The sequence below is a fragment of the Sparus aurata genome, chromosome 12 (genome assembly GCF_900880675.1).
Source record: "Sparus aurata chromosome 12, fSpaAur1.1, whole genome shotgun sequence".
NCBI lineage: Eukaryota > Metazoa > Chordata > Actinopteri > Spariformes > Sparidae > Sparus > Sparus aurata.
Genome location: NC_044198.1, coordinates 16,235,685 through 16,253,796, shown reverse-complemented (window position 1 = coordinate 16,253,796; position 18,112 = coordinate 16,235,685). Strand labels below are relative to the sequence as shown.

Genomic DNA, 18,112 nt, shown 5'->3' with positions numbered 1-18,112 from the left:
AACTTTAAGTCGGGATAAGTTTTGTAGTCTACAAAACATTTTAGGAGATTTATAAAGAAACAGCATTGCAGCATTCTCCTAAACAACTTAATTAGATGGGGACTTGATTTAAAACATAAAAAACAACTGAAACCCCCAACAAGCTACTATTCTGTACAGCTCATCCGGCGAATCGAGTTGTATGGAGCCATTTTTACTTTGTTTATTATTATTGTTAGGGAGAATGCTGCAACACTTTCTTTCTTTTTTTTTTTTGCTGTGAAACTCCAAAGATTGTTTCTTAGGTAATGATGGGGAACTTTTAATTGATAAGAAGAATATAAGAATTTCAGATGTGTATCAGAGATATTCTTATAGATAGTGAATAGAGGATATTCATCTTTTTTCTGAATTTCTCTATGTCACGGTCAAACTAAAACTATTAAGCAGTCATGTTGTTGTCTGATGTAAATGTGTTTGCAGATGGGGCTAATATGTGTTGACTAGATGGACTACACAAGCTAAAATATGATAAACCTCTACTTTATAAGGACTTGGACTCTAAAGTGGCTTAATCACAGCTACAGACACAGCTAGACAGGTGGGTCATGTTAGGCTGAATGCCAGTTCGCAGCATTTGTCAGCTTTAGAAGAGGTCTGGCACTCAGTACAATGATATGCAAGCTTTCAAGCCACAAGCCTAACGGAGGCCACGTCTGTGCCAAACTGCAGGTGCATTGGCCAAAAAAACATTGAGAAATGTCATCAGTTATTCAGGGGGGAACAGTCTGGAAAACACGCTCAACTTTCAGCCGTCACAAGCTGAAATTAACGAAGAGATAACAATATGTTAGACAACCCGGACAGATTGAACAAATAAGTAGTTATGTTGCATGCAAAACAATGTAATATTACATCTTTCTACAGCAGTACTCTTAATTTTTCTTTTTGTCTACCCCCAGTATATTCCCAGTTTTTATATGATATTATATTATTATAAACTGACATAAAACTGTAGAGAAAAACCCTCAAATTTAACTAAATGTACTTCATTAATCACAGAGTAGGAAAAAATGGATTAAAACAATATTTCTGGTCTACATGTTCATAATATATGCTATACCTGTACTATAAAACATCTAGTGACTCAGCAATAGATTGTCATGAATTACATGGGCACTGTGTCATTTTAGAGAGTCCCCAGAACACTGTTTGAAGCTAGAAAGGTGGCAGGGTCCGCCAAATATAAAGAAAGTATAACAGGATGAAGTTGTGTTGTCCTTTAAGGTCAGTTAAAACAAGTCTTTTTTATATAGTTTGTTAAAAAAAATCCACCCAATGAAAATCTTCTCATCTGTACAAAACTACATACTGCCCCTTTAAGCTCCACATAATAGAGATGAATACAACCGATTGAAGGCATCAAATGGAAACCTTTTTTCCCCTGAACATCTATTCACATTTTCTCCCCAATAGACAAAACGGACATGTTTAATGCATTTTCCACATCATGCATGCCCAGAAAAGCTGTCAAGGCAATCACATGACCTCATGTCTGCACTACCCAGAAGAAGCAGAAGAAGAAGAAGCAGAAGAAGAAGAAGAAGAAGAAGAAGAAGAAGAAGAAGTGTGAACTTATGAACTTGCATGCTGCTGCACACTGAGAGAGACTGAGAAGGCTGAAATGTGTTGGCATTAGTCACGTTTCCTCTGGCGGGCTGCAGAGCTCGCTTGCGTAAGTGGTGGCATTTGAAAAACCATGTGTGTGCCGTGGGTTTTATCTGCATCTTAACATAGAGTCATTACATTTACTGCACATTTTCCCATATGGTGTACTATGACTGAAAATGTCACAAAGTCACTGTAAGTTATAATTATAGATCTCTGACATTAGTTTTGATTACTTTATTATTTGTTGTCATGCGTTTGTTAAAGTGGGTGTACATTGAAAGGATGGCAGCCGCTGCATATGCGAGCGCTCAGACAGCTGCTATTAAAAACAAAACAAAGCCAGTAATTAGCCAAAAGTGTATGCAAATGAGTTCAAATCAGCCTCCTCACAACCTAATAATGAGGTTTAATTAGATTAAAGACGAGGAGGCAGATGCACAGACTGTGCAGACTGAGTCTACACTGGCCTCTTGTGGAGAGTGCACAGCATATATGGAACAATATTGGTAATTGGTAATGGATTTCCTGCATTAGAGAGGAAAGCACAACGCACAACATCATCACCGTGTTTTATTTGTCCTGCACTTTTGGTGGACCTCATTGTGAAAAACTTCCAAATTCGCTACATTTATCACAAAAGCGGCTCGTAAATCAACAGTGGTGTTAATCTGAGTTTTGTCAGTGGTTGGTCAACAGAAAAGCGTAGAGGAAATTATGGATAGTCATGAATTCCTGGCGGTGGGGAGAGAGAGGAGGGCCCAGCAGGGCCTTGGTGACATCTCCAAACATGTCAGCACAGCACATTGGACAGCACAGCCCTGCCCTCAGAACCAGACCACAAGATCAACAAGGGCAAATCCCTCAACAGCAACCTGTTGTCCTTTAGCGAAGGAGAGTCCTTCCTCGAAAAGGCTGAACAGTTTGCAGGTGTCCACTCCAAGGGATCCATCACATCTTCACCATTTGATACTCTTTGGATTTAAACCTTTGCTCCACTCAATCATGGCCGCTTCAGTCTTCTCCAACCTTGGGCTTATCCGCTATCCGAATGTCCTACTTCTGACGTTGACTGGTTTGAGCCTTAGCAGTCCCATCAGGTCTCTTGAGGACCACCGCAGGGGTGACAACCCGCTACTTGATGCACAGGACTTTCTGAGCCACTTTCTGTCCACAATGAACCTGACGGAGCTGAGGCCCCAGCCCAGGCCTCTTGCTGCCCATGAGGAGCCACCGGAGTACATGCTGGAGCTGTACAACCGCTTCGCCCACGACCACACTGCTGTGCCCTCGGCCAGCATTGTGCGAAGCTTCAAGAACGAAGGTACATACTTGGTTTTGTTTAACACCACATTGCAAAATGTATATATTGCGTATGATTTTTTAACCTTGTGTTGCATTTTGAAAAAAAACAACAAAACAGATTGGCTTTCAGATGATTGAATTTATGTTTGACATTCTTCTAAATAGATGATTTAACAACTACTAGGTGTTGATTGCTTTAACTGAAACAATTAATGAGTAATGATTCAAACAAACCAAAACCATATTTTATAACACAAGCATGTAATTACAGAAGCTTACATTCTAATATCTAACACAGGTTAGCTTGAGTTTTGGGAACAGAAGTGTACAAAATGCACTGAGGCACTCTTGTTGATATTTTTGATTTCAGATCCGTCCCCGAGCCGTTTGACAGCCAGGGGTGCGCAGATACACCCGCTGCTGTTCAACATCTCAATGCGCCACCACGAGCACATAACAATAGCCGAGCTTCGCCTTTTCACCCTGGTCTGGAAGGACCGGAGACCGTATGCTGGCACCGACTGCAAGGTGACCATCTACAAAATACACGAGGGCGTTGTTTGGACCAAAGAGGTGGGGAAAGCAGGGAGAAGGAGGGATAAAGAGGAGGTGGTGGAGATGAAGGATCTGGAGGAACTGGTGACAAAGCATATCCATGCCAAAGATAACAGCTGGGTGTCATTTGACCTGACTCATGTGGTTGCACGCTGGCTGAAGTCAGGGTGTGCAACTCACAAGCTGGAGGTACACATTGCAAGTGTGGGGTCAGAGGAGGAAGGGGCCACAGAGGAGGAGGAGGAGGAGGAGGAGGAGGAGGAGGAGGAGGATGGGAGGGTGGTTGAGATTGATATCGACAGGAACTTGGAGGGGAAACACAACGCAGTGATGATTGTGTTCTCAAATGATCAGAGCAGAGACCACAAACTGGATAAACAAGAGCTCAACCAGATGATTGAACATGAGAATGACCTTCCTGAAAGCGTGGGCCGGAGCCAACAGGCTTTGTGGGAGCGCGGTAATCACGACCAGGACAAGCTGGACAAACAGTCCCTCACGCAGCTGCAGTCCAACCTTATCTATGACACGCCTCCCCGAATCCGTCGCAATGTTAAGAGCGAGCCATGCAAGAGGACCCCACTCTTCGTGGATTTTAAAGACATTGGCTGGGACTCGTGGATCATCCAGCCACTGGGCTATGAGGCGTACGAGTGTAACGGTGTGTGCAACCCACCCATGACCTCTGAGGTCTCGCCCACCAAACATGCCATCGTGCAGACACTGCTGAGTGTTAGGAGTCCGGAAAAGGCATCGCGTGCCTGCTGTGTACCCACTAAGCTGGAGCCCATCTCACTCCTTTATCATGATAACGGGGTGATCACATTCAACCACAAGTATGAGGGGATGGTGGTGGCGGAGTGCGGCTGTAGATAGTCCTTACACAGAGATAGAGACTGTGCACTGAAGGAGCGACGTAAATGATCATCATCTCACATCTATCTATCTATCTATCTATCTATCTATCTATCTATCTATCTATCTATCTATCTATCTGTCCACAGTATCTAACATCTCATGCAGTGGTGCGAAAGTTTAGACTTAGTTGTAAATTAGGGAAGAACACAAATCTGTGCTACGTGATGTAAATTATTCATTGTATAAAGTTACAGACGGGTCAAGAAGTCTGAGACCACAAGGAAAAAATACATTTATTTTTTTTGCATTTGTCTCAAATTTAAAACTATTTTGTTGCCTACAAATGATGATACCGACTAAAATGTGCAATATGTTGTAATTGGCATCCTGTGAAATTCATTCTCAAACTTTAGGCACACTTAGCCGGTTAGCTCAGTTAGCTGCACAGCTAGCTCGGAGCATCGGGGCAATTTCAGTGGTGTTTCACGGCTAGCACGGGAGCTTTGGGCCAGAACGGGACAGGGCTAGCTGGTTAGCATGCTTAGCTTCAATACATATCTCTGTGACTGAACACATAAACACCATAATGTCATAATGTAAACTGTCATTTATTGGCATTCTGTTATAAATGTCATGTCTTGCATATTGCACCTTTAGCTATTTGACTGAAAAGTTGAATACATTTGTGTGAAACCTGATGACTCATGATTGACAAAGTATTTTATAATGTCACAGAGTGCTGGGCCCCACACATATTCGATGGGCTTGAGGCCATTGACCAGAGATAAGGTCGATGACAGGACTCTAGGTCTCGGCCTTCATCATTTGCAATAAAACATTTATATTTGGAAAAAAAGAAGGATTCTTAATTGGGGTCTCAGACTTTTTGTGCCCACTGTAAATCAGCTATTATTATATTATTGTAGAATACAAAGCTTATAAAATCAGTCTGTTGTGATTTATAATAATTATTTGCCGATTTTTGTATGTCAGAATGTTTTCGGATACAAGCGCAGTTCACTGTAACGGACAGTAACAGGCCCTCTCTGCAAATATATAGCATCTCTATCCTGCACCACAGTTGGCTCACAGATGACTGAAGAAGAGAAAAGGCAGAAAATAGAGTGATTTGTCTGAACATAAAAGAAAAAGTCTCCTCCACCTGGTTCAGATGACTGTCTTTAGGGGCAAGTGTGAGCACTGATATCAGTTACAATAACAGCCTTCTGGATATCTATGATATAATCTATGTAAGGACAAAAGGCGTACCTTAAGTTTCAAAGCACACAAGCTGACAAAAAGGGAGGTTTGTGCTTCGGGTTATTTCACCGGCTGACTTTTCATCACAGAACTTTCTCCAAACTTCCTTTGATCCGTCTACGTTTTGTTCCGGCAGAAATGACTCATGATGTAGACACTGAGTTGATCCAAACTGACATGTTCTTTTAAAAAAAGGGGTAGGCCACCAGATCACACGATGATTTGCACTACTGGTAGTTTGCTGTATGTTTTTGTTCAACTATGAAAAGCCTCTTAAATCAGCTGTAAGTGATTCATAGTCTTGCCAAGATGGTTTATGAGTAAGTATACATGCCGCAGATATGTAAAACGGCATAATTTGTTTCTGTGCCCTGTGGCCCCTCGGAGCCACTGAAATGATTTAAAGAATGTGACATTTTCCCTCTTATTTGCTTGCCAAACTTGCAGGAAATGTATTTTCGCTGGCTTTTGACCAGGAGAGGATTTTCACGCTGCCTTGAAGCTCTTCGGGGGCTTCTTGTTTGATAAATGTACAATTTCTCTTACCTAACATTTCTGTCAACTGCTGTGAAATCTTTCTTTTACACCACCCACCATTCATATTCTGCTTTTGGCTCTCGCACAAACATTAATCTTACTATGGTTGTTAAAATAATAAATAATAATAAAAAAAAAAAACAGTCTGAAAACAAATACATTCACTGAGCAATTTTTTTTTGATCTCTTGTGCACCCTGTCTCGTTGTCAGGTAATCACAGCACTCCCCGACTAACAACGTTAATCCCCATCCCTCTAGCGTCACATGCCTGGCGGGCCTCTCTCTGCCCGTGTCCATGCCACGGTGATAACGAGGTGTCAGAGCCTGGAGTCTTGTAGACCGTCACTCAGGATGAGACGCCACTCCAAGTGGCAGCATTTGTGAGAAGGTGGTGTCAGATTCCTGGTCGCCAACGCCAACACGCTCTATTGACAACCCTGCCATCAGGTTGCTCGGTGCCCTCTGAACCCTCCCACTTCCTTTTTCTGACACGGGCATGCTGACGGCCTTATCAAGGCCTCAGGAGCAGTACAAATGGAAAAAAAAATACATGTCACATCATCACCTAGCTGCTGCTGTTAACAGTCGGAAGCAGATAACAATAATGGAATAACACTGTGGAACTTTCTAACTTAATAGGATCCTCAGCCAGCACACAGATTTAGAGAGGCCAAGTGTGCAGGGCAGAGATATCGGCTGGCAGCGGACAAATTGATTTCCTGTGTGGAGCTTATTCAAACCTAGAATACATTTTCAAAATGTAGAATATAAAAACAGCAATACGCATTGACATGTTGTTTTAGTTTGTGGACTACAACAAATTACCAGAGGACGGGGGAAGAATCTTATGTTCAATTCAACTGAATTAAAAAGCCCAGACTCATGTTATTACTCTTTTCTTCTGAAGCTTCTTTTGAAAAATAACCTCTCCTCAATATTTAAAATGTATATGTATAGCAAATGATAAAAAAGCCAAAAAAAGTCACATAAAGTCACAGATCGGTCTCATGTTATAACATGAAAAGTTAATTGTTTGTCACATTATAGCAAGATATTTTCAAGTTACTATGAAATACAAATTGATCACGTAATAATGAGAAACTTTTCTTAGCCCTACAGATACTTTTCTGTCCCCAAAGGGAAATTTGGCTCGAACTCTACAGAGCTAGACTCTATAATGTGATACGTTTAGATGTAAGATATCTTGTCATAATGTAAAACATTTTATGAGATGAAGATAACTAAAATGAAATATTTCACATTATAACAAGGCAAATAGTATATATCTAGAACAACAGAAATTTCTTGTTGTAAAAATGTAAAAACTAAATCTTGTTATAACAGAAAACTGTTTGCATTATATTACATTTTATTGCATTTGTGTGGCAGCAATAAGCAATTGGGAGGTAATTGTAGGTTAATTACTCACTATGTCATCTGTTCTGTTTTTATTCTTAATTGCCATTATATATTATATTATATTATATTATAGACTTGTGCTAGGAGAGACAGAACTGTTGTTATTTTCACATTATAATAACGTAAAGTTAGAAACGTTTCAAACTATAGGTCGGGAGATAAACACTGTGTTGTATAACCAGAAGGTCTCTAGTCATAGTGGGATGTGTCAGATTGTCATAGTGAAATGTTTGTTGTTATAAAGATAACGCGTCATGTTATAATGTCAAATGTTTCACGCCACTCCATGACAGGACAAACGGGGCTCTGTGGCGCAACGGATAGCGCGTTGGACTTCTAGTTGACCACAGGAGAAGAGATTCAAAGGTTGTGGGTTCGAGTCCCACCAGAGTCAAGCTTTATATATGTATGAGGTTCTTCAACTCACTTCACACTGGACTTTATGTCGCTACTTGTGAAAGTTAAATTCCAATCATATGTTGAGTTCAAGTTCCAACAGAATTTAGGGCACATGTGGCTCAGGCATATGAACAGCAACTATCTGTCAAAGAGTTGCTTGTTCAATTCCCCTTGTCGGCATGTTGAAGTGAGCAAGGTGTTGAACCCCAAACTGGTCGGGCACCTTGCATGGCAGCCATCATTGTATATATGAATACAAGTTGCTTTGGACAAAAGCATCTGCTTTACGCCCTGAAATAAATCTGTTTTTTCCGTAGGAGGGAAAAGTTTAATTACCAATAACGACCCATTTTTGTCTAATCTGCTTTAAAAAAACAACAAAAACATATTGTTGCTGCAGTCGAACTTTGGTGGGGAAAAAGTAGCTTGGAGAGACAGAAATGTTGTCCTGTATATGGGTAAATGCACTTTTATTTCTTTTTTTGTGTATCTATGGGCCACAAATGTTCTTTATTTAAAATCTCTCTGTTTTGTCAATTTGAACACTCTTCACTACATTTATTATGTGTTTTGGGGGGTTGTTGTGCTCTGTGTTCTGCTCTACTGGCTTTAGTTTTTGTATAACAGAAGCATGCAGCCATACTAACTGTTTGAACGTTAACCAAGCTTCAGTGAATTAAAAAATATGACAGTATTCCTCAACAATGATGAGTTACATTACAGATATATATTCATATTTATTTATATCTTACTGTTAAAACAATAAGTGTGGCTAACATTTGATTTGTAGCTGGAACATATGATAACTATATGAGTATTATGTTCATTGGGTCAAAATGTGCTTTTATAACATTTGCTATTTTGATTATTATTGTATCTTTAAAGGTGGAGAAATAGTTGATGGGTTAAGCTCAGTAATTACATATGTTAAAGAAATATGCATTACACTACTACAACTTTCAAAAGCTGTTTTTTTTTTCTTTTTCATTTTGTACCATGCCCTTTATCTAACTTTAACACGGTCTGGATACAAAGATCCAATACGTCCACTACACATTGAGCAGGTTTGTGTGATGGCAGCCTGGTTAGTCACTCCTTAGCAACAGAGCTATTGCTGTTCATGGGGAGCCAACAAAGAAATCATAAACATGTGGTTAATGTCATGTGGAGCTACAGTATGAAGGAGCCCTGTTTTCATTGCAGTATTGTCAAACTGTATTACAGCCACAAGGGGGAGACTTTATATTATAATAAAAAAATTTAAAAATCATCACACCATAAAAGAAGGAGGTCTGCAGGCCTGCTTTAGAACACCTGGTGATGTGTTTTGAGAACATCATCTTGGGGTTAAAGGGACACTGTGTAGTTTTGGAGACGAAATTCAAACAGAATTGAAATAGTTACAACATTAATGAGGAAATAGCACAAACTCAGGAAGTTTGTTTTTTCCATGTCTGAATAAACAAGCGGTTCTCAGAAGGAAATAAGCTCCCCAGATCACTGTTTGAGGCTAGGAAGATGGCAGGGTCCGCCAAGTAAAAAAAAGAAACTAAATCTTTCTCTTTTGGTCAAAACTTCCTGGTAGTGCACCTTTAATGTGATTTAAAGAAGTCTCGTGGGCGACCAGGCACTCAGAAGATCAGAAATAGTGTCATAAAACAATTTAGAGATGCATATTCATAACCGTTAGGTGGTCAAATCATCAAAACCATGACTCATTTTATTAATTTGGGATGTAATGGAGTAAGAACCTGGACACAGGCCTTCATGTTTAGGGAAACTGGAACATCTGGTGCAGTGCAGCTTCTGTAGCCCAGAGCGCAGTGAGACAAACAGCCTGCGCAAACTTAATGTAACTGCTTCATTATAGAACAAAACAGACATCACTCACTCTAAAACGTGTTTGTCCTGTGTGAAAGACTGGCATGGGCTTTTGTAAACAGTGGATGTTTTTCATTTTCTTTTAACAAATCCCATCAGCAGCGCCACGCCTGTCGCATTTGACGCGTGCACGCTCTGTAGCAGAGGTGGGTGGAGAGGAATTTTTTGTTTATTTTCCTGGCCAGCTAACCAGCAAACGTATTGTTGTTAGTTTGTTTCGTTTTTTTATATAGATAGATTTAGTTCTAAAAAGGCGAACAGATAAACGACGGCCCGTTCGGCTAATTACATTTCGCGACTTGACGCGTTCGTACAATCCTAGAAAAGAGGTTAGCGAGCTAGCGTGAAGTTGATGTTTTTCTTTTTTAGCATTAGCTGTTAGCGAGCGAGCTAGCCAGGATATCGTTAACCGCTGGACAGCGTATCGAAATTTAGGTATCTAAAGCCGCCCACTTTTCATCTTCTATCGCTGGGACGAACGCGACTGCGCTGAGAAATCACTGTAAGTCCGCAAATCGGCTTGTGTTTGATTGACGCGGTGATAAGAGGAATGTTTTCTCAATTAGCGTTGGCTAACTAGCGCTAACGGTTTTTACGGTGACTCCAGCGATGGCTAACGCTAACGGAACCAGTCAACATTGCCAGGGCAGTGTCAGCTAACTTCAGCTCTTCAACAACAACACTTGAATTAAACATTTGCTTTAATTTTGTCGTCATAACTAAGCGGTGTGATTTCGGTCTTATTGAGGTTTTGTTAAGAGGATACCTGTGTTTATTAGCCTCGGTACCCGGCAGGGCTAACATTAGCTTAGCTACGTTTGCTGTGAAAGACGCTGTAGTAAAAAAACAACCCAATACTTAGTTTATCCCAGCTGTAATATAATGAGCCCACTTAAGGCTTCAGTGCATTATACAGGTTTGGTTTGCATTTAAGATGAAAGAAACTAGTGACTGTATTTGCAGAGGAGGAGGTGACTATATATATATATATATATATATATATATATATATATATATATATATATATATAGTGAGATAGAGATATCTAGATCTAGATCTCTATATCTCTATCTCTATCTATCTATCTATCTATATGTATATTTATATATAATCTCTTTAAAGGTTTGAAAGTTGCCTGGATGGCAATTTCTTCATCAGCACTACTGGCTATTGGATGATGCATTATTTTGCTGTCATCCTTAGAAAGGCACATTACATTGACTTTATATATAATCCTTCCTCATCTTCCACCTTACTTGAAGTTGGTGCGACATGAATGTATATTGAGTATGTTGTATATACTGCTGCTTTAAATAATGCAAGGGAAATTTTGTCTGGTACACCAGTCTGAGCTGTCAGTCATCAGTCACTGCCCTTTCTGCTTTAGGTTGCTAATCTTGGCCACCCTTGGATCAACAGTACTTTAACGTTGACACCGGTGCTGGAAAAGCCATAGAGGACACGACTGGAAAGCCTCCCCAAGGTTGAAACCTAAGGAGCAAGATGTCAATCACGAACACTCCCACGAGTAACGATGCCTGCCTGAGCATTGTGCACAGCCTGATGTGCCACCGACAGGGAGGAGAGAGCGAAAGCTTTGCCAAGCGAGCCATCGAGAGTCTCGTCAAGAAGCTGAAGGAGAAGAAAGATGAGCTGGATTCCCTGATCACGGCTATCACTACGAACGGGGCACATCCAAGCAAGTGTGTGACCATTCAGCGAACTTTGGATGGACGTCTACAGGTATAGCGGCAGAAATGCAGCACCAGAAAATGTGTATTAGTGTAACACTAAAAGAGAAAGTTGCCACAGAAACAGTACTTGTCTCATAAAATCTTCCATTCTGTGCTTTAGGTTGCAGGACGTAAAGGTTTTCCCCATGTTGTCTATGCTCGACTGTGGCGGTGGCCTGATCTACACAAGAATGAGTTAAAGCACGTGAAATATTGCCAGTATGCCTTTGACTTGAAATGTGACAATGTTTGTGTCAACCCATACCACTACGAGAGGGTTGTCTCTCCGGGCATTGGTAAGTAAGGGTCACTGATGTGTTAATATGTTAATTAGATCTCATTGTTTTTAGGTTAGACTTGATTAATTTGTGTATTTTTAACATGATTGTATCCTCTTCAAATCTGGTTGAACAAAGTAAAGCCCATGTTCTCATTCTTTTTCAGAATATAGACCTACATACCTACATTAAGTAACATATCTGTTCTGTGAATTGTTATTACAGACTTATCAGGACTGACCCTTACAACTTCAGGTAAAGGATGTGCCAAAGTCTTCCTGTTTCCTTGTGTGAGATTTTGTGGCTGTCCATAAGTCTTACGTGTGTCTGTTGTGTCCATGTAGGTCCACTTATGGTAAAGGATGAGTATGACTATGACAACCAGCAATCTCACTCGAGCTCCGAAAGCCACCTGCAGACTATTCAGCATCCGCCGTCGCGACCCGGTCCACAGGAGACCTTCAGCAGCCCCTCTCTACTCCCCCCATCGGAGGGCAGCAGTTCAGCTTCAACCTCTGCCTTCTCTACCATCAGTGCTGGACCTTCAAGTAAGACACTACACAAGGACAACATCATGGAACATACACTCAGCTTTTTTAAAATTTGCCAGTCAGAAATCAATGAATGCGAGAGAAAAAAATATATTTACATGTTTTTAGTATTTAGCTTTTTTGCACCAGCTATTCTTCAGATCAAACATAGCCTAGTTTGAACATTATTTCTAACTGAGGACAAAGTTCACATGCTACTAACATTTTAAGGGGTTGCACCAGCCGATATAGTTCCAACGCAGGCACACGTTACAACTTAAATGTTACATTTAACCCCTAGGTGTAAAGTCCTCCGTAACATAGTGGTTGGCATGGCACAACACTTTGAAAAGGTGGTCTGTCAAACATCAACACAACTTCAATATCAAAGAAAAGAGTTTAAACCGATCATTTAGTATGGACTTGCGCTAACTCTGATAGAACTTGTTTATAGCTGGTGCAACAGACCAACGATCTACTGCACAAACTTCAAGTAGCACAAACTTGGCAACACACCTGTTTTCGATTTGTGTTTACAGATCCAAACTCCAACTGGAGCAGAAACAGCAGCTTCACCCCTGCAGTGCCTCAGCATCAGAATGGGCATCTACAGCATCACCCTCCCATGCCTCACACGGGGCATTACTGTGAGTGGACAGAAAACCTTTCTGCTTTAAGAATAGTCCATATCCTTCTCAAACAACTTACATACATGTGCATCTGTTTAATTCCTCTTGAAAGTGGAAGGAGACGTTAATGTGCTATTAGCATAATGACCTCTGTTAATTAGTTATTTAGCTTCACATTATCTGCCTTGGCAGGAGGACACTAGCCATTTTAATACTGGGCAGCAAGCTGCCGAATGGCCGTCCTTTTTGCGGCTAGGTCCGCGGATTTAGACAGAAGGCGGTAAACTTGGGGGCCGCCTCGGAGGGTACTTTTTTTTCCCACCTCCATTGATATGTAAATCCGAGCCGTCGATGTGCCGGCAATTGCGTGAGATGGGCGGTGGTGTCGATGACGTGCACTGTTGTGCGACCCACAGCCAGGGAGTTGTAAAACCAGGAAACAGCTGATCACAGCAGTCAGTCCATCACTTCATCGAGGGATGTCAAGATGAGCAACTGGAAAGCCGCTGAGATCTGGGAGATGCTAGCGTCTCCTCAGTCTCTGTAGCTGTCCTCGTTGTCTGCTTGTTGTTGTAGCAGCAAACTACTAACGGTCGCTACTTTCAAATTAAAAGCCCCCCGCTAAGAACTCAGTTCTATACTCCAATGGGGTGCAATGTAAAGCTCTTATTTTGAAGACAAATTCGACCTGTTCATGCCCAACTTCGTGCTTCACGTCACGTCACATGTTTACGCCTACCCCAGTGGTGGCCAAGTGGCAGCTTTTTGGAAAAGAAGGAATATTTCTCCTCCCTATTAGACAAGGCAGCACATTGCAGCCTTTACCTTGCGGCAAATGTGCCACCTTTTCTATCTAAAAGGGGCTATTGTTAACGTCAAGGAGGGCATGTAGTTGTTAGTTTGCCACTGATAAAAGGGCATCTCAAACAAAGACTGATTTTTTAAAGACATCAGTATATATATATTGCATTTTTTTTTCATAAAACCTCCAAGCAGATTTCCTTATTAAGAAAATTCCCCTTATGTAAAAGTGGATTTTAGAAAAGTTAAAGAAGTAACAGCAATGGCATCATCAGTGACTCTAGTCATGGGTGTTAAGGTCATCCTTTGTTCTTGACATTTTATTAAATTAGGCTATTTTAGGCACCATCACTGTACGGTCTGTACTCATTTCTGAATAATATGTCACATCATAAGAACTGGTGTGATTCCAGAATTGCCCTCTCAAAATTAATGTCCACATGTGCTCGCAGGGCCTGTTACCAATGAAATTGCGTTCCAGCCCCCCATATCCAATCACCCTGGTAAGTATCTTGCTGCAGATGGAAGACAATCCTTGTATGTAATATAATCTGAGAAATCTGATTGTCCTGAGGATGCATGTTGGTTTGTTCCAGCTCCAGAATACTGGTGCTCTATCGCGTACTTTGAGATGGATGTCCAGGTCGGGGAGACGTTTAAGGTGCCGTCCACATGTCCGATAGTGACTGTGGATGGCTACGTGGATCCATCGGGAGGGGATCGCTTCTGCTTGGGCCAGCTGAGCAATGTCCACAGGACAGAGAACATAGAGAGAGCCAGGTAGTCTTCCGCTTACTTCTAGATAATTATCAAATAGTTTATTGAATCACTTCACGTTTAATATGTCTCTAGGTATGATAAGTGATACATCTTTCCATCCTCAGGCTCCACATTGGCAAAGGCGTCCAGCTGGAGTGTAAAGGTGAAGGAGATGTCTGGGTGCGCTGTTTGAGTGATCATGCAGTGTTTGTGCAGAGTTATTACCTGGATCGAGAGGCTGGACGTGCCCCTGGAGACGCAGTTCACAAGATCTACCCCAGTGCTTACATTAAGGTGAGATTACAGTACAGTGGTCATTCAAAGAAACAATGTGTTATTCAAAGGACTTTTGACCATGTATACATCCTGATACGAACCTTGTCAAGTTAACTTTAACCTCATGATATAAGTATTCAGTGTTAGTCAAATTTCATATCTTGTCATCAGTTTCTGAGCGTTTGTCTTGTCCCCTGCCAGGTGTTTGACTTGCGTCAGTGCCACAGGCAGATGCAGCAGCAGGCAGCGACAGCTCAGGCAGCAGCTGCAGCACAGGCAGCAGCAGTGGCCGGGAACATTCCCGGGCCAGGCTCTGTGGGAGGCATCGCACCCGCCATCAGTGAGTGTTCTTACTGCTACACTTAGCCCTCAACAAGTGTATTTTTATGCACAGTATTTTTCTTTGGTTTGAGAAGGTTAACATTTCTTGGCATTGTGAGATTTGATTAATAAGATATTGTAACGTTGGCCAGACAAAAATAAATGTAAGAATTGCTCAAGATTCAACAAGTAGAAGTGTCACGTAAACAGGAAAGCACACAAAGAGCGTTTTAGTTTAAAAACATTAGTAGGGTAAAGGGTGGTCATCTTTAAAAGACACAAACCCAGAGCATTGAGAAGTTTTGAATACTTCAAAATTGGTTAATACCTGATAACAACTACAGCTGAGGTGGAAGGATTCTCATTTGCTCTAAAACAAAATTTGTATAGCCTTAGTGAGTCCATACCACTGCTTTGCTTTATCTGTAACTAAACCTCAACATCCACTAGCATGCCTAACAATGACGGTGTAAGATTAAGACAATTAAAGGAATTACCACAGAGCTAATGTCGTTCACACAGTCTGTATGCTCTGTGTGCTTCAGCTCAAATGCAGTAAAACCTTTGGCCTGATCATAGTGAGAAATGTGCATGTGGCAGTTCTACTTTCTCTACTCAAACTGTCTCTGCCCTGTATGTGTTCCAATTTTTACCACAGCTTTGCTGACATATCTCTGCAAGTATTGGCTTATAGTGCCACATCAGTCTAAACATTGCTGCCTGTAATTCCCCTGCAGGTTTGTCTGCTGCTGCAGGCATTGGGGTTGATGACCTGCGCAGGCTGTGCATCCTGCGGATGAGCTTCGTGAAGGGCTGGGGCCCCGACTACCCACGGCAGAGCATCAAAGAGACGCCCTGCTGGATTGAGATCCATTTACACCGAGCTCTACAGCTACTGGATGAAGTTCTCCACACCATGCCCATAGCTGACCCTCAACCTCTTGACTGAGATAAAAGACATGAACTGTACAAACAGTGAAAACAAAAACAGACTGTACTTTTAACAGACCACTTCACCTGTAGGCCTGGAGTGCTAAAGGAGGACTGCAGCGGCAGGGATGCTGAGTAGGTATTGGACCACAGACATAAAGGCTGGCAGTATACTCTAAATGCAATGATCTATGAATCCAGTGCTGCAATCAGTTTGCAGTGAGTCTGTAAGTTCAGTGACTTCCAAACAGCTGGTGGAGCATGTGAGTCACACCCGGGAGGAATGGTACCTCACATGCTGCCAAGAGGATGCGCATGAAAAAGCAGGACAGCATTTTGACATTGTTTAGAAACTGGAACTGCTAAACAGCATGAAGTGAATGAAGCGGCGGGTCTCTTTAATTTCAAGTAATAAAAAGATACCGACACACTGATGAATTTAAGAATGTGTCCATGCAGATGTAAAGTTAGCCTTTGGGCACACCACATCAAGATTTTCAGTATGAACATTTCAATAATTAGGATTTCAAGATGTATAAAGCCCTCATACCTGACTGAAAAAAATCCTTTGGACTATTTAATAATAGGGCAAACTATTTGACTCAAATCAAATCAAGCTAAGCGCAATCTGGCACCCTGTATCTCTTGTTATTTACCCTGCGGGAACAAACTAAATCTGATTTCAGTTGGAGTATACTGCCAGTCCAGCCCTCCTTCGTTGGTTCTCCGGTGCTTACATGGCTTCATGTAAGTGGAATCCCCCTTCCCCCCAACAGATCACAACATTTATGTAAAATCATGTTATTCATCACTCATGTTTTTGTAAGATGTAGTCTTAAATATTTTTCAATGCTGACAGTCTTTCTTTGACGTTTTTTGATTTTACTCCCCTTTTCGGAATAGTTGTTTTTAAATGATGTTAAGAGCATTTGAAAAGCCCATTTTAGCTGAAACCGGGAAACTGTTGCATTATTCTACAACCAGTCAAGGCTCAAGTTTTTTTACCAACGTTTTATCAAACCCAAAATTTAATTGAAATTCTTAAATGCTTTCGAAAACAAAAAAAGATATAACACATCTACGTAATCTTATTTGTAATTGTCATTCTTATGATTAGATGCCCACATGTTGTCCATTAGCACTTTATTAATTTGAAAAATAAGTATTTTGTCTTGTTTCATGGTATGTGTGGTTACTTGTTGTATCCATAAGATTTCTTAGCAAAGTTTGAAAAGTTTTTCTTGCTAATGACTTTCGGTGAGATCCATGAAAAACTGTGCTGTCCAAAATCTCTGTCTTAAGTGTGGAACACAGCAGGTTTGAATGGTGCATTTTTCCGCAAAGTGACGACTGTTTACAACATACTGAGTCGTGGGTCGTAAAAAAATTCCCACTGACCCTGAAACCACCACCTTTCAAACCCTACAGGCGGGAAGTTTTGATACTCAAGATAGATTTTGGATGGTATTACTTGCCTGACACTTCACCTAACGTATTCTAGACAAACAGCTGAGTAAAGGAAGAAAAGAATGAACTGTGAGAGGAAATTAAAGCCATATTGATGCCAAATATACCCTACGAAAAGTGAAACGGCTATCAGACTGCAGTCATTTCAGTGTTAAGTCGCTTGTAAAAACCTGGTTTCAGTTATGAGCTTAATGATTTCAGTTTGTGCTCGGCACTATTATTCAAACGATATTTTGGTATTTGGAGCTCTGTTTACCTACAGCTGTTGCAGTATTTTATACTCTTTTGCTACCTTTTACAGTGAAGAACCACTGTGGTCATCATTAAAAATGATTGAAAAGAACAATTTTGAGGAAATGCAAGCTCGTGCTCATCTTGATCTTTACAGCTGTGTCATACATTCTGAATACATATGGAGTTTGAATGATATTGGTGTTTATATGTATGAATATGGTTAAATAAAATTTAACTGGCTAACGTAGTTTTCGGGAAACCATCTTAATTTTGAAATTTGAGTTAATTGTGT

General features: G+C 41.0%; 2 protein-coding genes and 1 non-coding gene across 4 annotated transcripts; all 3 read left to right on the top strand.

The window, feature by feature from the left end:
• Positions 1–2,472: 2,472 nt before the first annotated feature.
• Positions 2,473–8,297, top strand: bmp10l (bone morphogenetic protein 10, like). The gene is made up of 2 exons (XM_030435083.1): positions 2,473–2,971; positions 3,323–8,297. Exons 1-2 carry the CDS (start codon positions 2,653–2,655, stop codon positions 4,381–4,383), a joined length of 1,380 nt encoding a protein of 459 aa, XP_030290943.1. The 5' UTR covers positions 2,473–2,652; the 3' UTR covers positions 4,384–8,297.
• On the top strand, positions 7,885–7,976 carry trnar-ucu (transfer RNA arginine (anticodon UCU)). The gene is given in 2 exon segments: positions 7,885–7,921; positions 7,941–7,976. It is a non-coding gene; the product is annotated as a tRNA-Arg (tRNA).
• Positions 8,298–9,794: 1,497 nt separating the features above from the next.
• Positions 9,795–18,067, top strand: smad4a (SMAD family member 4a). Of its 2 annotated transcripts, none has more exons than XM_030435324.1 (11): positions 9,795–10,008; positions 11,250–11,605; positions 11,717–11,891; positions 12,099–12,128; positions 12,218–12,421; positions 12,943–13,050; positions 14,286–14,336; positions 14,430–14,613; positions 14,718–14,886; positions 15,070–15,208; positions 15,927–18,067. In XM_030435324.1, the coding sequence occupies exons 2-11, from the start codon at positions 11,366–11,368 to the stop codon at positions 16,136–16,138; spliced, it is 1,512 nt and encodes a 503-aa protein (XP_030291184.1). In that variant the 5' UTR covers positions 9,795–10,008; positions 11,250–11,365; the 3' UTR covers positions 16,139–18,067. The 2 variants fall into 2 exon arrangements, with proteins under 2 accessions (XP_030291184.1, XP_030291183.1); XM_030435323.1 differs by lacking the exon at positions 9,795–10,008 and adding an exon at positions 10,015–10,364.
• The last annotated feature ends 45 nt before the right edge of the window (positions 18,068–18,112 follow it).